The sequence below is a fragment of the Hemicordylus capensis genome, chromosome 5 (genome assembly GCF_027244095.1).
Source record: "Hemicordylus capensis ecotype Gifberg chromosome 5, rHemCap1.1.pri, whole genome shotgun sequence".
Taxonomy (NCBI): domain Eukaryota; kingdom Metazoa; phylum Chordata; class Lepidosauria; order Squamata; family Cordylidae; genus Hemicordylus; species Hemicordylus capensis.
Genome location: NC_069661.1, coordinates 97,436,671 through 97,462,233, shown reverse-complemented (window position 1 = coordinate 97,462,233; position 25,563 = coordinate 97,436,671). Strand labels below are relative to the sequence as shown.

At 42.2% G+C, this 25,563-nt stretch overlaps 2 protein-coding genes across 2 annotated transcripts in view; one reads left to right on the top strand and one right to left on the bottom strand.

The window, feature by feature from the left end:
• Positions 1-105: 105 nt before the first annotated feature.
• On the top strand, positions 106-6,101 carry RASL11B (RAS like family 11 member B). The gene is made up of 4 exons (XM_053258336.1): positions 106-411; positions 1,402-1,458; positions 3,500-3,576; positions 4,508-6,101. Exons 1-4 carry the CDS (start codon positions 261-263, stop codon positions 4,970-4,972), a joined length of 750 nt encoding a protein of 249 aa, XP_053114311.1. The 5' UTR covers positions 106-260; the 3' UTR covers positions 4,973-6,101.
• A 1,542-nt stretch (positions 6,102-7,643) lies between these two features.
• The window catches only part of SCFD2 (sec1 family domain containing 2), a 299,733-nt gene continuing 281,813 nt past the window's right edge, over positions 7,644-25,563 (bottom strand). The window contains exons 8-9 of the mRNA XM_053258322.1: positions 23,105-23,224; positions 7,644-9,979 (exon numbers count right to left, since the gene is read on the bottom strand). Of these exons, the coding sequence (XP_053114297.1) occupies positions 9,887-9,979; positions 23,105-23,224 (213 nt within the window). The 3' untranslated portion in view covers positions 7,644-9,886. The remainder of the gene's footprint in view (positions 9,980-23,104; positions 23,225-25,563) is intronic.

Sequence of the window (25,563 nt, the reverse complement as noted above, 5' to 3'; positions counted from 1 at the left end):
CTGGGTCGCCATTGGCTGCGCAAAGGGAGAAGGAGGCGGGCGGAGCTTTTCCCGGGTGCCAGGAGGAGGGGCTTGCAAGAACTTAGAAAAGAGCCGCCAGCGAGCCCAGGCGGTGCAGTTCCGAGCAGGCGCGGTCTTTGCTTTGTGAGCGGTTTTTCCGTGCGTTGTTCTGCATCGCCGTCCCGGTTCCTTGGGCTTGCCTCGTTCCCGGCAGCATCCTGTTGCTTGCAGCTCTGCTCGCCTTCCCCAGGGCAGCTGCGATGCGCCTGATCCAGAACATGGGGACCATCGCCGAGTATCCGCAGACAGGGAGCGCCACCAGCGGAGATGGTTGCGGCTCTGGGGGCACCTCCGGCCGCCCCCGCCTCATAAAGATCGCTGTGGTGGGAGCCAGCGGCGTGGGCAAGACAGGTGAGTAAGAAGTGGAGGGTGTGCGTGGCGGGCATGACTGGGGACATGCGGGGCATACTGCTGGCTATCCTCGTTCTGCCTGTCGGGCAATGATGCGGCCAGGATAGGAACCCCTAGATGTGCCTTCTCTCCTCCTGCCAGAAGATGCCTTCCCCAGCAGGGAGGAATTGTAGGGAAATCAGAACCCCCAGAAGCAGACAAGCGGACGTACAGTGAGTTTAAGTTAGGAGAGGTTAAGACCCTGTGATTCTTTTTGCTTCACTATCCACAATATAGTGAAAGTTCAAAGATAGTATTTCTTCCAAAGATCACCATTGATTCTGAGATGATTGAGTGAGCAGATATCATACTGTTATTCTATGGTCACCTGCTGACAGATCTGCAATGGCCAATGATGAGCCATAGAACACAATAAGTTGGTATTGCCTGGACAAGAACCTCCTTAGTGGGATAAGATCCATTCTCACTCCCTTGCAAAGTCCAGAGGGATCGATCTCTCTTGACACTGGTCCTCTGCTCTCATTTCATCATGCCAGTGAATTGCTACTTAGATTTGAGAAGTGAAATCAGAAAGTGACTATAGCTCACTGAAATGCCTTGGAGCTACAAGGAGGTTAAAATGTATATAGGGTTGGGACCTTGCATCTTAGCTGACCTTTTATAGTTCAGTCATAAATGTTTACTTGGAGGCAATCTGCATTGGGCACAGTGAGATTTCAATCAGTGTAAAAATGCTTAGGATTGCAATGTTAAATTACCTTGATTCCTCCACTCTAGTTTCGTGTGTTGGTGGCTGCTGTAAAATGCACTTCTAGAAAAGGATGAATAATACCTGAATCATGACCTTTTGAGATATGCTCCTTCTGCTAGGGTGTCTAACGCTTGGGTTGTGGAGCAAGTGGACATAGATTAGGGGTTTGGTGAACTAAGTGGAGATGGACTTCCTTGAAAAAATGTTTTAACAGGCATTTTTTAATCTGTTAATTGCAGCTCTGGTGGTGAGATTTCTCACAAAACGATTCATTGGAGACTATGAACGCAATGCAGGTAAGTAACTACAGCTCTTGCTTACATTGCAGTTTTGACCCCTGTGGAGAACTCAATGAACCATTGCTCCAGGATCTGTCCATTGATAGTCTGACTTCACTGGCAAATTCACTCTGAAATACTGAAACCCCAGTATCTGACTACATGCATTATTGGAGAGGCATTCATCATGTTCTCAAGAGGACAAAAATATCACACACTGTCTTATTTTAACCAGTGCACTTTGAAGAAAAGTCATTGTGTCATTTTTATTCATATTTCAGCCAAGTTTTTGGCAGATCTCTTGCCCTCCTTGACTCTTCTTTTCCTTGTTCCCCATTCTACCACACAATAAAATGAGTTCCAAGTTAAAGGATGTGGCTTTAAGCCCTCTCACCTAGTTCCACTCCTATCTTTATGTGTAATCAAGAGATTTATGTAAATAGGTTTGGATTTCTAAATCTAAAGTAGCTTGTTGTTCTCCAGGAAAAACAGTCAAGAAAGAGGGCCCCTCCCATTAAATTGTAGAACAAATGGCTGTAGGTGGGGAGGGAATCTGTAGATGTAGATAAACTAACAGAAATATAAGCTTTCAAATTATGTAGCAGAATGTACAGCCATGGAAATGAGATTTTTGGCAAAGTCTCTCTCAAACAATGTTCACTATAACAAAGATGTAATTTCACATTAATTCATTTAACTGTTTAGCATTCATTCATTCCCTTGTACTGTATACCATTCAATCCTGCAAACCTGTGTACACAGGCTTACGTCTGCTTACTTATTATAGAAGGGCAGAACTGGCCTATTTGCAATAACAAACATAAGCATATATAATTTTGTGTCAATATGAAAAGTTAGTGGGAAGATGAAAATAATTAAAAGTCCATTGTGGCACACTTTTAAAATCTCTTGTAGACAATGAAAATGCTGCCTACTCCCTTAGATAAAAGACTGTGTATTAAATGGAAGAAATTTTCTGCAAGCATTAAGGTTTTTACACAAGGTCAATTTGAGGGAAGCGGTTTAGTAGCATGACAAGCCCTGGACTGTCAAGGCATATTGACAGAGAGGAGAGCTGGTCTTGTGGTAGCAAGCATGACTTGTCCCCATAGCTAAGCAGGGTCTGCCCTGGTTGCATATGAATGGGAGACTAGAAGTGTGAGCACTGCAAGATATTCCCCTCAGGGGATGAAGCCGCTCTGGGAAGAGCAGAAGGTTTCAAGTTCCCTCCCTAGAGATTCCTGCCTGCAACCTTGGAGAAGCTGCTGCCAGTCTGTGAAGACAATATTGTCTTCTGTGAAGACAATATTGAGCTAGATAGACCAATGGCCTTACTCAGTATATGGCAGTTTCCTATGTTCCTATATTTAGGGCAATTTCCAACTAAAGTGAAGGGCTGACATGAGGAAAATTACTCAAAGTAGTCGCATTGAAATTAAAACAACAAATTAGACATTGCCTAACTTGTCCTTTTAGTTTCAATAGGACTACTTTGAGTAAGTTTCCCCATGTTAACCAATGACTTAAGTCCTATGGATTCCACTGGGGGAGATCTGAGCACACACTGAACTTTCCCATTGGACTCCATGGAACTTAACAGTGCTTCACTTTGGCTGCAGTGTGCCCTAATGTGCTATAAAAAGGCACTGGCAGCTTATTTAACTGTCTTGCTCTCAAAGTTAGCCCTGACTTACTTGTAAAGTTAAAACTTGCAGGCAAGTCTGTATAAAAGCTTTTAGCAATGCCACCTTATTGTATTAATAATTGTCCTTTTGCCTTGTGTACTTCATCCCTTGCTGTTTTTAGGCTAGAGCCTTCAAACCACTTGTTCACTTGAGTAATCTTGTTCTTGTTGATGGAATTACATTGGATAGTTTGCCTCATAAAGTCAGATCAGTGCCACTTTTCCAAAAACATCAGAGCAATGTGGCAGATCCACTTACCTTCCAAAGAGTTTATCAGACTTCGGGAGGTTAACAAATCTACACATACAGCAATAATGCATATTATAGTCATACATCTATGAGCCTAGTATGATGAAATGTATTTTTGTTGCTAGGTAATCTGTACAGCAGACAAATTGAAATTGATGGAGAGATGTTTGCAATTCAAGTCCAGGATACTCCAGGAGTACAGGTGAGTTGTGTGTCTTTGCCTTCCACAATCTAAAAGGCAACTGCAGTTCTTAAAAAGCCTCATCCTCTGCATGTCTATTCAGAAACAAGTCCCACTAAATTCAGTGGGACTTTCTCCAAGTAGGTGTGCATAAGATTGCAGCTTTTAGTTAAGAGTCTGGACTGAAAACTCTTGGTGTTAGTGACTGGTGTTGTAAACATGCAGGCTGTGATAAATGATCTGTATATAGCCCTCTGACAGCCAAAGAAAACAACCCACAATTCCAACTAAATTTTTGTCCACTTGAAGACCCAGCAGTCTTGTTTAGGAAGCCTGCCTTTTTTAAACAGAGTGCTGCTTGCTAATGTGTTAAGAACAGTTCCTTGGCAAACTAAGAAACACTTCATTTTTTATTATGTTAGCAAAGTGCACTGGAAACTGTTACAGCCTAATCAGCTTCAGTTCCATATGCACATGCGTATGTGCAAAACTAAAAGTCACAGCAATGGCAGCTGTACTCATTAAAATTTCCTAGGAGTTAATCTTATATTATGGAAAGTTTGAATGTATAGACATGAGTTAAGGTCAAATTTTGCCTTTTTGAACTGGGCAGCTTTCCAACTGTAAATGCTTCCAGCTCATATCTTTGTTCTCCCCCACCCCGACTTGCTGTCTAGCCAGCTAATTTCCTATTCTATGGCACCACAAAGTCTCTTTCTCTACATATAGTACTACTTGGGTTAGTTTTCCACATGAATATGTCAAACTTCAGAATGACCTAGTGTGGGCTTTTCTGCAGCTGGATCAACAAACTTATTAGAAGGAAAAGGTGAAAAAAGCTTTTACAAACATGCAATTTGTATGTTATATAAAAAAAGAGGGGGTTGTAAACCCAGTTGCTTTCAGCTTTTCATCTGCAGCCACCTTATGTTCTCACAATAATCTCTTTCAGGTCCATGGGCACAGTCTGGTCTGTAATGAGCAACTGAACAGATGTATCCGCTGGGCAGACGCAGTTGTGATAGTCTTTTCAATTACAGACTATAAGAGCTATGAACTGCTTGGTCATTTCCACCAGCAAATACGACAGTTACACCCAGGTAACCGAGTACCTGTGGTGGTTATTGCAAACAAAGCTGATCTCCTCCACGTTAAAGAGGTGGAACCCCAACATGGACTTCAGCTGGCCAATATGTGGGGTTGCACTTTCTATGAAGTGTCAGTCAGTGAGAACTACAAGGAAGTCTTCAATGCTTTCCATAGCCTGTGTAAAGATGTTTGTAAGCAACAAACCAGCACCCCAGAAAAAAGAAGAACCTCTCTCATCCCAAGGCCAAAGTCACCCAACATGCAGGATCTGAAGAGAAGGTTTAAACAAGCCTTATCTGCCAAAGTGAGGACTGTCACATCTGTCTGAAAGGTCAAACTAAGTGGGATGGATTTTTGTTTTCCCTTCCCAGTGCAGTCCTACAGTTCCAGCTTTGGAATGTTAATTGCTGGCACTTTGACGCCCAGTGAAGGGCAAAAGAGAGAGAGACAGACAGACAGACAGAGAGAATTCAGATGTTTGAACAGTTGTGACCCAACACACTGTAAAATGGAGGAACAGCACTGAATAAGGCCCGAATAAGGTTTTGAAGAGATGGTCGAGCATGTACTTTCAGAATGAAAACAGTACATTTGATTGAGCTGACAATATTCTCATGGTCTGTGATGGAACTTGGATCATTTTGATACTTGTACTATTCTGTTACTTAAACTGCTGTGAGGAATAGGGAGGGAATAGTATGGATGTTATATTTCTAATTGGAAACAAATTGCGTTTTTACAACAATGAGCAATTTTTTAAAAAATTGGGCAAAGGTTGGCTGCTCTCATATGCTCATGAGAGCCATATGCAGGTTTTTAACCAGCTGTTTAGAAGCACAAGCGTCACATTGTTTTGCCAAATTAATCATCAGTGTGAAACAAGTGGGCATTATTAATTGACTATTGCTAGCTGTGTGACAGACATTTTTGTACCACAATATTGTTCATTTTTTAATAGCAAGATACTTCAGGAGTTTACATTCACTATTGTTATGATCACTCTTGAGAGACTGATCATCTGGTAAAATGCTGCAACTTTTTCAAATAAGTCTTTGATTTGGATTAACAGAATATGACCATTGCAAATCTCCATTAATTGCTATGGATATGACTTTCTTGTTTCAGTCCAATACAGTTATTTGCTGTGGTCTATGATGCTGAATTTTCTTGGCAGAGCCATACTTTGGGATGGGGCATGTTGGATATTCTACTGTTGCAGAAGTCTGCCATTCGTGGCTACATCTTAAAAAGCTGAATCATCAAATGTCATACAGATCCAATAGGATTTGAGTTTGAGGGCTACAACTCTTACACCAATGCACTTTAAAATAAAACAACCACCTGTGCTTTCCCCCTTAAGCTGTAACTTATTTATTGTTGTGTTAACAGGAACCCTTTAAATGGAACACAACTTCTGCATTTTGTTTCAACATTAAATCAAACACATTGCTTTCTTATGATTGTTGTTTTTTATATCCTCGCGCCAAAAAGTGACAGCCTAAAAATGGGATTTTGGATAAGGTGGTAAGGTCTGTTTCCTGTGAGAAATGCAGACTGCCTTAGGCCACTGAGGGCTAAAGGATTCATTAGCTGAGCCATGGCCACTTTTAGAGGTACACTCTCACTGTTCAGTAATACCATACAAGTGGAAATTATCATGGCTGGCCCCTTCTTTCCAATGCCTTAGATGTCCTGCAAGTACAAACAGTGGCAGAGCAATGGCTCCATCTACAGAAGGCTCCTGGTTCAATCTCGACCACCTCCAGTTAAAAGAATCCAGTAGGAGGTGATGTGAAAGACCTCTGCCCGAGTTTCTGGACAGCTGCTGCCAAAGTAGACAATACCGAGCTAGACAGCCCTATTAACTCAAGGTAGTGCAGCTTCATATGTTCATATACAATGGCCACAATAGCCCCTGTGCAAACCCATCTACTTTTCAAATCCTCTAGGTGGCCTTGCTGTACCTTTTTACTAGAACCTTTGTATTTCCCATGCCTCTTAAAATCTTGTCATAGATACTGTGGGTGACCTGCCCCTTTCTTTGTCTCATTTTAGGTGGGAGGGGAGGAGAGAAAGAGAGAGGCTTTTATGCAATGCTTCTGTATCATAGAGACACTTGCAAAATACTGGAAGCCCAGTGTTAATAGTTGCTGCCGCCACCCCAAGACAAGGGCTCCCTGTTGGGTTACACAGCAAGGCTTAAAACTGGGGCCTAAATCTGTATTTCTAGTATTTGGGGTTGATTATAGAACCAAACGAGCTTATATTAAACAGTCTACTTCAGAAAGCCTGCATGAGCACAGTGTACTCTCTCTCTCTCTTTGTGTTTTATAAAAGTGACACACCACATTATAATCACACAAATCAGCCCCCACTGTCATGGCCTGGGCCTAAGTTCATGCCCCAGTGACACCCTGGCTCCTCCTGAACTAGGCACAGGAGGATGGCAGTCATCAGTTCATAGTTCAGCTTCAAAGTTTTCCAGCACACTTGCAGGGAGCCACCAACAGATCTCAATCTGACAAAATTACGCCATGTGATCAAGCCTACCAGATATGAGAGGAAAGGGATGATTTCTGTAATATGTCTGCTTTATTGCTCAGATAATTTCCAAAATACTTCTAGTGTAATAACAATGTGACAGAAATGGAATGGTAACCATGGAGACTCGTTGTCTTTACTTCCCTCCCTCCCTCCTTTGCTTTTCAAAAGCTTTACAGATCTGCTTTGCCACTTGTCTATCAAATGTGGCACACTAGCACATCCAATGATTGTTGCCATAAGTAAATGCCCAAACTGTGTCTTTTTCCTTCAAGGCAACCTTGTCCAGGCATCTGAGCAACCTTTCATAAACAGGCCTTTGTTCTCTTCTGTTAGCTGAAGTGTCAGATTACTGCCAAATTTAGATTCTTTTCATAAGGGGCTATGAAACGAATTGGAGAGTGGGTCTGAAGGTCCCCAACCCCTTCATACATATTCTCTGGTTAGCATGAAAAGTCTTCTTTTTTTTTTAAAGGCTCGATCTGCATCTGCTACATAGCATAGGGCCTCAACTAATAATCCTTGTAATATGTTAGCAAAAGAACGTTTTGGGAACAGGTTACATTGAAAGGCAGTGCTGAGCTACATTCTATAGCTGTAAAACTCAACAAAAAATCAGTAGCAGCTGAAGTAAAATAATACACAGATTCCAAAAATAAAACATTGTGTGCTTCAGCTTGATTTTAACACACAATTTCTTAATTTTAAACTGTTTTGTCACTATTATTTGGAAAATGAATGGTGAAGATGAGACTGACCAAGCTTTTGGCATTAAATTGGTTACAGCCTGTAATCTGCTCCTTATAGCATAAGAGCGGTGAGGTGGGGGCGGGCCTAATCAACAAAATAAAACATTTGTATTTCATTCAAAGTCAGTTCAATAAAGCTGGTTTCTGTGGTTGCTTCCATGAACACTGTATGGGCCAGTTTGTATATTCAGCAGAATCAAGTGGTGAAGCTTTTCCTGAGCGGTTTCCTCAGGCAGTGTTGAGGTTAAATGTTTGAGTGGATTTTGGTGATGAGGGATAGTATATAAGTGTAATTGGCCTGAGCCCTTGGGATAGGGGATAGGCTATGAATCCAATACATTTTTTTAAAAGTGTGTGTGTGTGTATGTTGGGGGAACTATCTTCACATAGAGAAGTGGCATGTCAGGAAGAAAGGCTAGACCGAGCCCTTGTCTCTGACATGCTAGTTTTCTAAGTGAAACGAGTCGCCTCCCTTTTCCATGAGAGAGCATTCAAACATGCAACTTCCAGAGTCTGAAGTTGCAAAGTACAGGAGAAGTTCTATCTCTCCGTTCTAAGGAATACATAAACTGCTCCTCAGACTTCTCTAAATCTGAGTCTAGATAGCAAACCAGTGGTGGGGTTCACTCCTGATAGTTCCAATTGTTTTGCACCTTCACTTTGATACTTAATCTTGAAGATTTCCAATCTTCCCATCTCTAATCACACTGGGCTAATTTTGTGATGCACTGTTAGCCATCAATGGCGGTGTATCATTCAAGGGAGTATAGAGGTTGGTGATGGCTCTGGGAGAGGCTGTCACCTGCCTTTCCATCATGCACCATGCCTGCCATGCCCCTTGAACTGGCAAAAGAAGCACCCTGAGGCAGGGGGCATGGCCAATACTGACGCATGGATGCATGGCCCCTCGCCCTCTCCCAGTTGGCCAGCCAGCGCTTTGTTCGCTGGTGAGTGCTTCTTTCCGCTAGAATGGAAGCACTCAGTTGTTGAAGAAAGTGCTGGCTGGCCAGCTGGGAAAGGGCAAGGGGCCATGTGTCTGTCTCTCCCACCCAGCAAGCACGTCATCCACCAGCTGGAGGTGGGGGTGGGTGGGAGCAAGGGGGCACCCTGGTATTTATCTTCTCAGTGTTATCATGTATATCAATACTATCTAGGATAGTGACAGAATACTGGACCAATTGGAGATTGAATTTTTTTGAAAAGCCACTAGTGTGCAATCCCAGCCCTTTCACAAAACTGTTGGCTTGTTAATGGGCTATCACAATCAAATCTGCCCAATACTGTACCTATTACTGTGAAGACAACATTAAAGCTGCAATCCTATGCATATTTAATTGGGAGAAAGCCCCACTGAACACAGTTCAATAGGGCTTACTCCCAATTAAATCTATGCATACTTACATGCATAGGTTGCACTGTAAGACACACTTTCTTCTCTCAAGGGCATATTGCATTTCAGACCAAAAATGTCATTCATTACAGATGTTGACTTAACACTTTCTCCAATGGCATCCTGTATCACAAGTCAACCTTATAAAAAGTGAAGGAAAGAATGGAGTATAAAAAATGGAAGACCCTGTGGCTATCTTTGATTGTTCTACAGTGTTCCTATGAAACAGCTAAAAGAATTGATCTTTACGTTCTCCAGCTGCTAGCAAGAACAGCCCAGGTCAATAAGCTAGAGATCAGGGATTTCAGTTAAATACAGCATTACTGCAGAGAGAGGAAGTGAATGCCAGCTTGATGTCACTGAAGAAATGAAAAGATTTTCAAATGCTATCACAATCTAGATACTTTCCCTTACAGACAGCTATCAAATCCATTTTCTCAATCAAGGTCATAGGTAATTTCAGGACTTCTCAGTTTTGCAAGAACGTCACCGAAGGTAAGGGTTTCAATATTTTCAGCAAGCCGGACCAGACGCTCATCTTCTTTGACGGATTATCTGCTCCTCAGACACCAATGTCCGGCTGTAGACGCTCGGTTGCAAACAGCAACTCCAGAATGTTAAGTGGCGTCAGGAGAGTGGTGGAGAGTACAATTACCTGGAGAGAAAGAAATATATACATATACAATTACAGAGACTAATCCCTGCCACAACCACCAGAGATAGCAAAGTGTCAGGCAGACTTAATGACAAGGGCTAGTGCTTCTGTGGGCAAATACAGTTTAGCTAAAGCTGTTATGTGCTCAGCATATAATTATGAATGAGCCTGCTACTATTGGAAGCATTGTAATTGCTAACATTGTACGCTGTTAAAAAAATGTAGCTTGGATAAGTTCCGTCCACAGTTTACAGGTTAAAGTACTGTGTTTTTAAAACAGTTATCTACCTGTAAAACTAGCTCTATCTGTTACTGCTTCCTGCTACGCTGCTAATATTTTATCAGTAAATTATTTACGTTCCTAACTGTTCCTTTTAAAAGGTTAATTTGATTTTTTCTTAGTGGAATCCGCCCCACCCCCAGCCCCCCACTGGGTAGTCAGTGAAATTCAGCCAAAATTCAGTCTTTTGCCATTTTGGTCAGGTAGTCTGTGTCAGGGCCAGTGCCAGATTTAGGCACAAGCTAAGGAAGCTGCAGCTTAGGGTCTCACATTATGAGGGGCCCCTGAATACAAAAAACTGACTAAATTTCAAGTGTTACATAACTGACAGAAAAATAAAGGACAAAGTGGGAAAGGACTCTAAAATAAAGGTGATTCTCCTGATAAGACAAAAAATACACTTGTATATGGCCACACAACTATGTATCATATTGAGTTTATAAGTCTGTGCAGAAATAACTATACATTATATTGAAACTCTGTTTGACCAGGGCCCTGTTTAGACCAACTCCCGCCATCACAGTTACAGGTAGTGCCCATCTCTTCAGATGAATGCTGCTGTAACCATGAGCAGTGGGATGGGGGTGGGGTGTGTGGGAGGGGGGGAGTGACATATTGAGGCAGGACTTCCAACCCATTTTGTTATGTTATGGGGCCTCTGAAGCTTGACACAGCTTAGGGTCTCAACATGTCACAACCCAGCCCTGGTCAGGACATTGTGGGGGTCAAATCGCGACCCCTGCAGGAGAGGCACTGATTCCCTCCTCTCTGCACCACCCAGACTGTTGACAGAAACAAGAAATTTCAGACAGTTCTAGCTGAGATATTAATGCCACATATGAGAATCCTCCTGGCCCTAGGCATCAGGTGATCCCAGAAAGTCAACTCCATGAAGCATCGGCTCTAACTAAAAAAAATAGGTTGCAATGTCTGCATCTAGGCAATTTTTTGATTAAAGAGAGGTCATCAAGTTATTCTATTGTGCCTCCTGACTGTTTTCCTGTTTGCCATTCCAACTGGGGTGGGGTGAAGAGTAGTGCGGGGTAATGGCAAAGGCCAGAACTTGGACTCGACAGTCTGCTGTGACAAAGGATCTTTGGAAAAATTGCTGATCTGTTATCAGATATGTACGATCCTGATTTTATTGACATACTGTATGCAGTAGTGCTGCCAGTGAAAAATGATGAGTGGATTAACAATCTTCAGAAGGACCACAGGTCAGTGGTAGGGCACATGCTTTGCATGCAGATGGTACCAGGTCCAATCCCCAGCATCTCCAGACAGGGCTGGGAAGCATCCCTCTCTGAAACTCTGGAGAGCGGTTGCCAGCCAGTGCAGACAATGCTCAGCTAGATGCTTAGGCAGCTTATACCTCAGCTTATCCTTCCGAGGTCGGTAAAATGAGTACCCAGAATGTTGGGGGCAATATGCTAAATCATTGCAAACCACTTAGAGAGCTCCGGCTATAAAGCGGTATATAAATGTAAGTGCTATTGCTATTGCTATTGCTACAAGACACCTTCCTGTGACCCTACAATTAAATGATAAAATTTAAATGATCTGCACACTATCCAAACCTCAATTATAGATGCCTTTTTGGGATACTGAAGGAAGTGAAAGGTGGCTTATAGCTGAAGAAACTATTGTTTTGGCTCATTGCTAGAAATAAAGGTCATCATTAATATTTTCTTTTCTGTAGGGCCATAGAAAATAATAGAGGAACAACTTGTGGAATTCAATCAACATGTTGAATTCTCTGCCACAAGTCAGTCAGTCAGTCACAAGATGAGGTGAAGGCCAACAGACTGGATGGCTTTAAGAGGGGTTTAGAGAAATTCATGGAGGACAGGTCTATCAATGGCTACTAGTCCGAGGGCTATAGGCCACTTCCAGCCTCAGAGGCAGGATGCTTCTGAATACCAGTTGCAGAAGAGTAACAGCAGGAGAGGGAGCATGCCCTCAGTTCTTGCCTATGGGCTTCCCAGTGGCACCTGGTGGGCCACTGTGTAACACAGGATCCTGGACTAGATGGACCTTGGGCTTGATCCAGCAGGGCTTTTCATATGTTCTAGGAATACACAAAATTTAAGATAAGCACAAAAATAGATACAGAATTGTCCTCAGCAATTACTCAACTACAATATTAGGTGATCTACTAATTGAAACTTGCAATCTTAATATTTGGACCATTTAAAGGCATTAAGGTAGGTCTGAAAACTATTCTCACTTATTTCTTTAGTTTACAATTCATCCCAATTATTATTAATTATATTTCTTAATCTTCATCTGGTTTTGATAGGTTGGCTTGTGCTTCTCTGAGATAGTCACAGTTATTCATTACAACTGTGAAATAGGCAACATCACAGACGAGCCGTTTCCCCTCTGCAATTCTCAATGAAAGGTAAATTTAACTTATTTCCATTTTCTATAATTGTCATGTTAATAAAACCATATGTTCTCCACCTCTGTGTTTAGTCTCAATTTGCTTGTATTTTGCTCCACTTGCTTTCAGTCAAACATTGGAAGTGATCACTGTTTGTTGATAAGGTTATTTGGGTTGCTTCTTAAAGCACTTCAGTTTTACATCCCTAATCCAATTCCTATTAAAAGGGACACTGGTATTATCTGTGAGCTTCAAGGTGTTGTTTGAATAGAACAGGATGCTAATACAATGTTCTCATCTTGCTCCAATATATGAAAGTGACTGACAAGGGCATCACATAAACAGCTCCTAAAAATGCCAGGCTCTTTGAAAACATAATCCTGAACAGGTGGTCCATATTCACAGACCTAGACAAATCCAGGTAAATCCAACCGATTCGGAAACTTTATATAAGAAATACTCTAAAAACTATTTCCCCTACTGCCTCAGGATTTCCCTTCCCTCCCACTCAAAAGCCCTTTAACCTCTAGCGTAACAGCTTTATACAAAGGGCAAGTGACTGCAAAAGTAACTGGGTACATTCTGAATTCTTTTGGAATTTGTCTTGCAGAGTGACCTGTCACTGGTGGGGTCAAGCCCAAGCAAAGCAGCACCAGATTCCGTGTCAGTCCCTGTCAAGCCTCAATCCCTCTCAGATGGTAAGCCAAAAGCCTCGCAACATAGTTTTAACTCTCCTCACTCATTAACCCTCTGCTTATCTTTCATACCACAGTAATACATTTGGAGTCTGGCTTAACATGTCCATCAGTGTAGTGCAAATTCAAGGCCTATCCAGGACAGCCAGGAATTTAACTCACTGCACTAAGGAGATAATGCAAAAAAGATATGGTATCAGATGAAAATGTGTTGCTGGAGAAGCCATTTAAACCGTAGAAACTACTAAATGAGCTCTTAACTCAAGAATGCCATTAATACACAAGAAGCATGCTCTCCAGCCCCGTAGGTGCTCTGCTTTAGTTGGACCCCCCTTTGCTCAAACATTTTCACTAATCAAACATGTGCCCTGCCTGATTTTGAACAGGAGTCTTTGCATTCCATTTATAGAACACAAACGTATTATTGGGGCAACAGCAACATGGCAAGATACCATTTTGTGTCTTGCCTTTTAACAAAAAGATAGGGAAGGAGAGGAGAGTGCACACAAGGGGGGCAGCATTTGACACCCTACCTCAAGCGCACAAAATCTCTAGCGCTCTCTCTCTCTCTCTCTCTCTCTCTCTCTCTCTCTCTCTCTCTCTCTCACACACACACACACACACACACACCATTGAGGGTGGAGTAAGATGTCTGTCTAGATCCCTTGATGAAGTCTTTAGGAATAATGCCAGGACTGCTCATTTAAAATAAACCAGACAAGTCACCAATGGCACTGACTTTGAGAGAGAAAGCTTTGGGAATTGTTTGGCACATCTTTGGGGCTATAACTGGTTTACAGTTATAAACCTTGTGAATGCTGCAAATTTGCACAGATTTGTATTTGTAACTTCACAGACATTTAAGCTGATCTTATTGTACATACAAAAGATACTAACTGATTGATTGATTAAGTGTTGGCAAGTTGGTGTTGACTCTTAGAGACCACATAGATAGATTCTCTCCAGGATGGTCTGTCTTCAGCTTGGCCTTTGAGGTCTCTCAGTGGTGCATTCATTGTTGTCATAATCGAGACCATCGACCTTGCTGCTGGTTGCCCTCATCTTCTCTTTCCTTCCAACTTTCCCAAGCATTATGGACTTCTCCAGGGAGCTGGGTTTTCGCATATGTGTCCAAAGTATGATAGTTTGAGCCTGGTCATTTGTGCCTCGAGTGAAAATTCTGGATTGATTTGTTCTATGATCCATTTGTTTGTTTTCCTGGATGTCTATGGTATCCCCAAAAGTCTTCTCCAGCACCAAAGTTCAAAAGTGTCAATACATTTTCCTAGCCTTCAGAATGCTGCACAGCTCACAGCAGCACTAGTCACATGGGTCCTCAATCGATTCTAATCTTTGTAGGTATAGACACATCACGGCATCGAAATATCCCTCCCAAGACCTTCATTGCTACCCTACCAAGTGCTAGTCTGCAGTGTATTTCTTGACTGCTGGATCCTTTACTGTTGATGGTCAATCCTGAAAGGCAGAAGCTATCCACCACTTCAATGTCTTCATTGTCAATTCAGAGGCTGGTTGCTGTACCCATTGTCATTAGTTTAGTCTTCTTTACATTTAGTCGTAGTCCCATTTTTTCCTTTGTGCTCCTGGACTTTCATTATTAGAGCTTGCAGATCATCTGCATTCTCAGCTATCAGAGTGGTGTCATCAGCGTAGTGCAGGTTATTGATGTTTCTTCCTCTAACTTTAAAACCACGCTCATCTTCTTTCAATCCAGCTTCTATCAGTATATGTTCAGCACATAAGTTGAATAAAGTATACAGTCTTGTCTTACTCATTTGCCCATCTAGAACCAGTCTGTTTCACCATGTTCCATCTGGACTGTGGCTTCCTGTCATGTGTATAAGTTTCTCATGAGAACAATGAGATGTTCTGGGATGCCCATTTTCCGAAGGATATTCCACAATTTGACATGGCCGATGCAATCAAAGGCTTTTCTGTAGTCAATAAAGCACATACTGACTCCTTTTTGGTATTCTTTGGCTTTCTCAATTATCCAGCATGCATCAGTAATGATGTCTCTTGTTCCTCAGCCTTTTCTGAAACCAGCTTGAACATCTGACATTTCCCTTTCCACATAGGACTCTAATCTGTGTTGGATGATCCTGAGCATTATTTTGCTAGCATGTGAAATTAAGGATATTGTGCGATGATTGTGCAATCTGTTAAATATCCTTTCTTTGATATGGGTGTGTAGACTGATCTCTTCCAATCTGTTGGCCACTGTGTTGTTCTCCAAATTTTCTGGCCTAGTTTGGTTAGAGCCTTGACTGTTTCTTCTTCTGTTGCTTGCCATAGTTCTGTAACTATTCCATCAATTCCTTAAGCCTTCCGACTTGGTAATGACCGGAGTGCTGATCTAACTTCATCTTCCCATATTATAGGTTCTTGCCTGTAGGGAATATCTTCTAGAGTATCTTGGATGTTGATGTCCCTGCTGTACAGACTTTCAGAATACTCCTTCCATCTCTGTTTGATCTCCTCTGAATCAGTTACTTCCTGTCCTTTGACTATCTAATAAGCCTGTGCAAATTCAAAATCTGAGGGGGTTCGGAGAGAGTCAGAACCTGAACCTGGCCAGTCCAGTTTGGATTGGACTTCCCTTTTGCAAAACATTGGAGCTTTCCAGAACTTCAAATGGTGGCAAGATTATTTTTTGCCCTCTTCTGCCCACCTGCCAGGGCAGAAATCTAATTTTAAAGCACTTTTAAAAAGCTTTTTAGCTAATTTTTTACTCACAACTTTAAGCAGGAGCCGATTTCTGGATTTCTCCTGTGATTCTCTGATGTTACATCACTTCCCCTTGGAGTCCCTGATGCTACATCACTTCCCCTGAAACTCTCTGGTGTTGTGTTTGTAGTGATCAGCCTCCCCTCCCTCTAAAGCGTTAACAGCGAGTGAACCCTTGTCTCGACTGACAGGCTGGTGAACTCCAGGGCCGCCAATTAGTACACCAGGTGGGTGGGACCTAGAGAGTAGCTGCTGGGAATTCTGGGAACAAGAAGGGTGGTCTGGGCTGGAGAAGCACGTGTGGAAAGGCTTAGTGAGGTACATGGAGTTTTTGCTCCCTCATGGTCAAAGCCAGCATGGAGTTTTCTCTTGGGGAATAAATTGCAGATCCTTGAGAGACAGAATTGTAGGAAGCTTGATTCTCATCAGCTGTAGGGCGAGTTTTCAAGGAAAAGGGGATTCAGCATAGAGAACACTTTGTTAGTCAGATTTTGCATTAAAAACTTATATTTCTTTGTGTGTGTGCTTTGCATATTCCTGATACTGTTCTATTATTGTTTACCTGCAACATAATTAAAATAAGATACACTAGCCTGTGCTCAATCCACCTAGGGTGTTGCCAAAGACTCTAAACTTTTAAGCATGCCTAAATGCAACCTGCAACTGCAGCCTAAAATAACCTAATTTTGTAACCTATTAAGTATTTCTGAGTGTATTTAAAACCTAAAAGCCTCAGATGGAAGCAGTCTGTAGTAACTGAATAAAACTGGGTGGTTTTTTTTTTTGTTATTTTCTTTTTACAAGCCTCTCAGAGTTGGTTTTTAACACAAGGAAAGGGGAGGACAGAAAGGGGATTCTTTCTGGTGCAAAAGCATCCTCAAGTGTGCTCTGTAGCTATCAGTTTTCTCATCACATTTAGGCCTACATGTGGAAGGTTTTTGTACAATTAGCAAATTAAATAGCAAATTAAATCCAATAGCAAATTAAAGAGAGTTTCCCCTGGGATTCCACCCCAAGCCCAGGGAGGTTCAAGCTCTGTCAATAAGAGGGGTGGTGGCAGCACCATTTTAATTCTACCAAAAATATAGATTAGTTTTATGAGAAGCCCAGTCAGGCAGCTTGTCAGGGATGACTCAGCATCCCCCCCCCCCACGTGAGCTGCTCTGAGACAAAGGCTTTAATCCACTAAAGTGTTACTTGGGGGGGGTTCCAAGTGAGTATCCATGGTTACTTTAATCCCCCTCCCCCCGATTTTCCCAATTCTGACCTCAACATCCTGGGTGTGTGGTTCAAAGGACCCGAACCAACATTTGCATGGTTGGACCTGATCCTGACTTTTAGATCTGTAAACAGATCAACTAACTAACCCACACTCAAAAGCTGATGAATGTTGGTGGAGCCTGACAAACAAGGCCACGCAACCTCCGAGATTCCTAAAGTAGCATCCTATACTTACTCTTATTGTATTATCTCAGCCTAACCTACTTCACAGGGTTGTTGTGAAAGATAAACTCAAGTATGTAGTACACCGCTCTGGGCTCCTTGGAGGAAGAGCGGGATATAAATGTAAAATAATAATAATAATAATAATAATAATAATAATAATAATAATAATTATTATTCAATTAAAGCAAAACACTTTGATTTATAGGGATAGTTATGGGTGTGAAGCACAGCTTCAACTGAGCTCCCAAAAGTGAGGACATCTGATGGCCCATGATGCCATTGGGGGCAGGAGACCTGATATCCAGTCTGAGATATTGTACTGGCCTACAAAATCATAACCATGGAAACACAATTTGGCTAGGTCCTCCATATTCCAATCCACTACCTGCATAGGCTAGTGGCAACAGCAAAAGCTGGAGATTAGTGTTACAGCAATGTTTAAGAACCTATTTGGTAACATGCGCCTCTGAGCATTTGGTGAGTGCTGTTACCTCAGTAGGCAACTACGAGTGAGTTTTTCAAGGGCAAAGGGCAAGTTGCCTGTGATTTTTGTTTTAAAAAGTGGGACATCCTGATAGGAAACTGACAGCATGCATGGCTCGCTTTTCATGGTGCTAAACTCTAGGCTGTCCTTTACTCTTTAGGCCTCCAGACTTTTCACTCTGGTTGCTGCCATTCCCAGCTGGGCTCAGGCTTGCTATATCAGATCAACTGTGTTGTGGGACTGTGCACTCTGTAGCAGGCTGTAGATTTCTCTCTCTCTAACAGTTGCTTTGAGTGCTCCCTTGGGAGCTTCTCTCAGACTTTTCTTCTCACTGGGTTCAAACTAACAGACAACTCTTCAGAACTATATAAATGTATATATAAATGTATTGTTGATTAACTAAACAGAAAAATAATGGCAAGACATTTCTGCTTCCGCCTTCTTCAGTTTCTCTGATATTATAGGCAAAGTACAGTAGGTACAGAAAAGAGTTATAGTATGTCTGTGATAGAGTGATCAGTAGTCTAGGATTGGCTGCCGCAGACATGTCATGTGCTGTCTTTAAGGCTGAGGTCTCCTGGGGCTAGTGTCCCGAGTGCATAGACCCAAAAATTCTCTCGCTTCCAGTTTTGTTGCATTTGATGGCATCTCTATGGCAGTAACTGACAAATCGGAGAGTTTGTGTTCATCTGTGTTAAAATAGCTAGTGTACCTTGCCAATAACATCTGAGTAACTGAAGAAGGTGGAAGCCAAAACATCTTGCCCATTATATTTCTGTTCAATTAACCAACAATGAATTTATACTCTTCCTTTTGATTAACAGCATCCACCTGGGATCCAGATATTATTTGTACTGAATTCACTTTGCAGCTTTAAAAATCGTCTTTTTCTTCCTGCCCCCACCCCTCATAAACTGATTTGCAGAAGGCAAGCATGTGTTCTATACCACAAAGTCTGGACTTTGTGTGTGTAAAGGTACAGTACCCAAGAAAACTATGAAAGTTTGTTCAAACTCCAACCCTAACTCTGCCTCCAACCCTAACCTTCACACTAAACCTAGCCCCAACCGTAACTCTAACCCCAACCCTAATGCTAATCCTCAGCTAATGCTAACATTAACCCTCATGCTAACAATAACTCTATCCCAACCCTACCTTCACCTGCACTGGAACACTGTGAACCAGCTGGTTGTAATTGTATTTTTGGATGGTATATGCAGGTCCAAATTTTTATGGTAATGATCTGCAATGTTTTTCTATAGTATGGAATAAAATAAAAAAACTTGTCCTGATGCTAACCCTCAGACCTATGCTAACCCTCACCCATGCTTTTTCAGTGGGAGAGTGTTACTGCATTTTCCAGGAATGTAATTTTTTCCCCTGGGGTTTTCCATTTTTTTGGTAGCCTGGGCAAGGTCTGGAACCTATCTGTTTCTTTCTTTTGTCATTTAGTCTGGAAGTTTCAAGTCAGTCAGTCAGTGAGGCCCAAGCAGCTTTAAATTACAGATATATCCCCTTCACCCACACAGTGCATAATTTTGCATCTCCCCTCCTCCTTTCCTGGCCACATATCTTGGAATTTTACAATTTGTTCATCCTAAGGCAGATTCAGAGCAGGGGGTGGACTTTTATGGGACAATTATAGGGATAATTTTGACCCTTATTTTCCTATTCATCTGGAAAAAGAGGGCAATTTCAACCAAATTGCTCTGATGGTCATGAAAAGAAAAGGAGGACTTTGTAGAGCACCCACTTCAGAGTCTGAGTTCAAAATGTAGAGCCCACTCTTCTCTTCTCTTCTCGTTTGCCCCATAGCAACCCCACACAGCCACCTCCCCTTCCCTAACCCTGCCAAACCTCGGGGCAGTCAGCAGTGTGGCTGAAGGCTGAAGCCCCAGCCAGCAGGAAAGGTAGGGTGGGGACTCACTTGCCCCCTTGGATCCCTTGATTTGCTTGCTTATTGGCTCCCTGTCCCCACCACTTTTGCATAAATTCTCTCCTTTGCCAGCCCCGGTTGTTTTGGGAAAGAGTTTTCCAACAATTGCCAAACTTTCTTTCACATCATTCATGAGACTAGCTTTGCAACGCAGAAAAGAGATTTAGCAAAAGAGGAGCCAAAGCTAAGTTGAGAAGTACAGAGAGTCAAAGCAGCAGAGAGATCATCTATCCAGCGAAAGAGGCAGAGCTGTGCCTCCTCATTTACTTTTTTAATCACTTGGTTTTTTAAATCACTTCTAGGATATTTCTTTACTCCTGCCCCCATCCCCCACCCCCTTGCAATTGTCTATAACTTGTGGGGTGGGAACAATGTTCCTTCTAACAGGGATTCCCAGATATTGTTGACTACAACTCCTAGAATCCCCAGCCAAAGGCCATTGCAGCTGGGGATGTGGGGAGTTGTAGTCAACAACATCAGGGGATCCCTGTTAAAGGGAACACTAGGTAGGAAGGATGATAGCTTGGAATATGTTGGCATCAGGCATGGCCTTCCCTATCTTCTTCTCTTTCCCCTAAGTGCAACCCTAGCAGGCATGTTTACTTGGAAGAAAGCCCTATAACCATTCATTTAGATACTGCTCTTCCTCCAAGGAGCCCAGAGCAGATACATGGTTATCTTTATTCTCACAATAACCCTGTGAAGTAGGTAACTCTGAGAAATAAGTGGCTGGCCCAGAGTCACCCAGTGTGTTTCATATCTGAATGGAGATTTGAACTTGGGTCTCCCCAGCCAGCCACAGGCTAGAGCCCATACTAGGGCCTATTTTAGAGTGGTGATGAAATCCTACTTTTCTGCCACCATTGTGTCTGCTCAATGTTATCCAGCATAGCTTATTCGAGTGGTTCAGGGCCTCCTACATGAAGCCCAAAGACCATCAAACAGAACCCTTGGTAGCCTGCTGTGACCAATTTGCATTACATTTTGCAGATAAAATTGCTCATATCCGTTCTGACTTGCATGCTAAGGTTTTTGTGGCACCAGAAGTAGATGTTGCCAATGCACCATCTGGTCCTGTTATATTGGATGGTTTTCAGACTGTGTTGTCTGAGGAGGTGGATAGGCTGCTTGGAAAATTTAGGCCTATCACATGTGTGCTTGATGCTTGTCTTTCATGGTTGGTGAAGGCTACTGGGGAGGGGCTGGGTTTATGGGTGATGGGGGTGGTGAACAGTGTTCCCTCTATTTTAAAAAAATAGTGAGCGGGGAGATGTTTGTCCTGGGTGGCAGCACTGAGGCAGTGTGTGCATATAACACACACACAATCTACACTCACACCCACCCACTACACTCATGCACACTTACTCTCTCACACAATGATTTTTCTTTTTTGCCCCTACAGAGGGAGCCACTGCTGCCTCCCATCCTCCCTCCCGCCCCCAGCTCTGGACGGAGACTTGGAGGGTAGGGGGAGCCACCACTAGGGTGGAGCGTAGTGATGTCTCAGCTCCAGTACTGGATGAATCTAATTACTTAGATTCTTTCCAGTTTGGCTTCAAACCTGGATACGGGATGGAGATTGCCTTGGTTGCCCTGGTGGACGACCTCTGCCGGGAGATAGACAGAGGGAGTGTGACTCTGTTGAATATCCTGGACCTTTCAGTGAATTTCGATTCCATGGTATCCTTCTGGGACATCTCTCTGGATTGGAACCTGGGGGCACAGTTATACAGTGGCTCCGCTCCTACTTGGAGGGTAATAGTCAGAAGGTGGTGCTGGAGGATGCCCATTCCACCCCTTGGCCTATGGGGTGCGACAGGATCTATTCTGTCCACTGTGCTGTTTATTTATTATTATTTATTGTTTACACAGTCAGACAGGTGTTATTGACTGGTTTGTTTTATCCAGATATCAAGTCCTTCCCAAGGACCTGGGATGGCTGAATTTTATCATCAATATGGTTGGTTATTATAGATATCGTCGCAAAATATAGGCTGTTCCCAGTAAAGTTGCTTTTTTTAATTGGCTGATGGTGATTTCTGTGGCCCCTATGGTGTTGAGGTGCTCTTCAAGTTGTTTTGGAATTGCACCTAGGGTGCCAATTACTACCGGGATTATTTTGGTCTTTTTCTGCCACAGCCTTTCAATTTCAATTTGTAGATCTTTGTATTTTGTGATTTTTTTTCTATTTCTTTTTCTTCTATTCTGCTATCCCCTGGTATTGCTATGTCGATTATTTTAACTTGTTTTTCTTTCTTCTTGACTACAGTTATATCTGGTGTATTGTGTGGCAGATGTTTGTCTGTTTGTAGTCGGAAGTCCCATAATATTTTTACATCTTCATTTTCTACAACTTTTTCAATTTTATGGTCCCACCAATTTTTGGCTACAGGTAGCTTGTATTTTTTGCAGATGTTCCAGTGTATCATCCCTGCTACCTTGTCATGCCTTTGTTTGTAGTCAGTCTGTGCAATCTTTTTACAACAGCTAATTAGGTGGTCCACTGTTTCATCTGCTTCTTTACAAAGAAGCTGTTTGTGGTGGATTTTTCGACTTTTGCTCTTATTGCATTTGTTCTTAGTGCCTGTTCTTGTGCAGCTGGTATTAAACTCTCTGTTTCTTTCTTCAAGTTGCCATTCTTAAGCCATTGCCAGGTCTTGGTGATGTCTGATTTTCCACTTATATTGTGCAAATATTGACCATGCAGGGGCTTATTTCTCCATTTTTCTGCTCGGTTCTTGACTTGTTCTTTCTTGTAGGCCTGCTTTGTTTCATTGGTGTTGAATAGTTTCACGTTATTGACCATTTTAAGTGCATCTTCTTTACTGCCCTTTATATATTCTGCAAGGCCTATTTTCTCCTCCTGGCTGTTAGCAGTTTGTATGCACTTGTACAAATGGTCCTGTAAAAGTCTCAAAGTGGTTTACATAGCAAAAGGTATAAGACAATCATTCCCTGCTCCAAAGGAACATACAGTCTTAAGGCAAACTCACTCGCTCAATTACACTATTTACACAGTATATCGTCAGTCAGTATTCTGTAATCATATGAAATGTTAAGTATGCCCCGCACATGCTGATTCGCCCCCAGTCCTGCTTCCCACTTGGGATGGCCCTGCTCCCAAGCTGCTAGTAAATTCTTAGAGTTCTGTACCTGTATTCCAGGCTTGTGTGCCGATACAAGGTCTTTCACCATTTTGACTTCAGACAGAGTTACTCCACCAACCATGAAGATGATCACCAGAGGATGGTCACTAGGGTGAGGGCGGCTCACCTGTTAAAATAACAGAGTAAAATATAGTAGAATTCTATACAGATTACATAATTTACTTCCTTGTCTTCCTGTGTTCACTTTCATCCAGCAATTGTTGCCATGGTTGCAGCTTCACTCCAGAGAAGGCTTGCCATTTGTCAGATTTGAGGGAGCAGGAAGCTGTTCCTACTGTTCAATAATAACAAGGCATTCATGTCATAGCCTTCCAAATTGTCTTTAGGCCTATGATCCAGATATTATAAAGTGGCTTCCTCCTTATCCAAATACCTTAAAAGTCTATTTGCTTGATTATCTCTAGCTGCTTCTCCAATGAAAATATATTTGTGAGTTTCATTTAAAACCACCCTTTTTCTGGTCCTCACGCGGTATGAAACTTTTGCATTACATCCATTTTAGTAGTCCGATAAGAAAATGCAAAGATCTATTTGTTTTTCCATTCATATCTGCTTTTATACATCTCTGTTTATTGTCTGAACATCTTAAAAGCAAAGTTTAAAATATTCAACAGTGCTGTTGCTGCCAAATGTTACTGGCTAGTCTAGTGTTTCGTTGCTTATAATTTTTCATCATTATTATTAATTTTTAAATGTGCTGCCTTGAGTTTCTTGTAAATCAAAAAAGAAACATAAATAAGTGGAGGGCTCTGTATGTCTTTCTAAGTTCACTGAGGGGATAATATTGTACTGGGAAAGACACAATAGCAGAACCTTAAAATGTTATATTAAAAAAATAACAGCACAATAATTAAGTCATTGGTTCTAGTGAAGAAATTTGTTAGAACTGGAGCTGACAGACTACTATTCAAATTACAGTTAAGACGTGCGCTCAGTGGACATTCTTGGCCAAGTCAAATTTCTCAGCATTGGCTCCTTATTTGTAAGTGGGATAACAGCATTCTAGCCACAATGTTTATATTAAGATGACACTATAAAATAGATGGTCTATAATTCAGTACAGACAAAAATGCACTTAAAGACAGCGAATTCAATGGGCTTAAGCATACAAACATCTGCACTGGCCATAAATTAAAAGTGCTATAATGATTAACAAGTAACTACTTTGATTTATGCTGTTCTTAATAATAAATAACTCTTAATATAGGATATCATTATTTCAAGTATATATCAACTATAGGACACGTGTCAACAAATGTGTTGACTATGTGTCAACAAAGGAGCGAGAAGAAGAGCCATCATAGTGTAGTGGTTAGAGAGTTGGACTAGGACTGGGAAGACCTGAGTTCGAATCCGCATTCAACCATCAAACTCACTGGGTGACTCTGGGCCAGTCATGTATCTCTCAGCCTAACCTACCTCACAGGGTTGTTGTGAGGGGAAAAATAAGCATGTACACTGGTCTGAGCTCCTTGGAGGAAGAGCGGGATACAAATGTAAATAATAAATAAATAAACTATTTAAAAGCATCTTCCAGACCAGAACATCTCCAACATCTCTCCAGGTCAAGGGAAAAACGCCTGTTTGAGCCTTGCTACTATCTCAACATCAAAAGCCACAACTGATCAAACTGAAGTGTGGAGAAGGGATCAAATCACCTATGACTATCCACACAGTTACTTCTATCGCACAGATTAGGCCCAATTGACATATTATGCAGATAGCCTGGTTACCACAAAAAGCGACTTTCACATGGCTGGAGTTTCATATGGCTGCCCTAGTGTCAGGAAAGTGGCTCACAGCAGCTGCTTCTTTAGGGAAGCCTCACTTCACATATGAAGAACCAAAGTTTTTGCATTGGAGTTAGGCATATTAATTTGTTCTACTGATTAAAAGCAGGAAGAGCCCTCGGCTCGAATGGAGCATAGCTTTTCTTTCAGCGAGGTCTTCTAAAACACGCCAGAGCATATTTTGCAAGGCTGACCCAAGGCCAGGGAGACAGCAAAGTTGGAGTGGGCCCTGGGATAAAAAGTGAAGAAGGTCCCCTGCTCCCTGCCACCTTCTTCTCCAGAGAGGCATGAGGGGGTCAGCAAAGAGCAAGCCGTCAATCAGCTGGCAGGGTCCAGGGACATTTGCCCTTCCTGCTTTGTTCAATTGTAGCTACACCCCCTTCATAAGCTGTTTTGCCACCATAAGGAATAGTGCCATGTAATGCAAGAGTTGTATGCCAGTATCCCTTGTAGGGGCTGCACTTTGCATCTCTTGAGTTGCAGGTTGCATCCAGTCCCTTGAGCCATCTCAGAATGCATACAGCGGGGTATGGGCACAACCCAAAGTGTGTGCTGTATCAAATGACCATTTGGAATGTTCTCATCGTTGGGCAAGTCTTGGACTCCTGGAGGCAATAAAAGATGTTTTAATCTGGACAGACATGTGGCTAAAGAA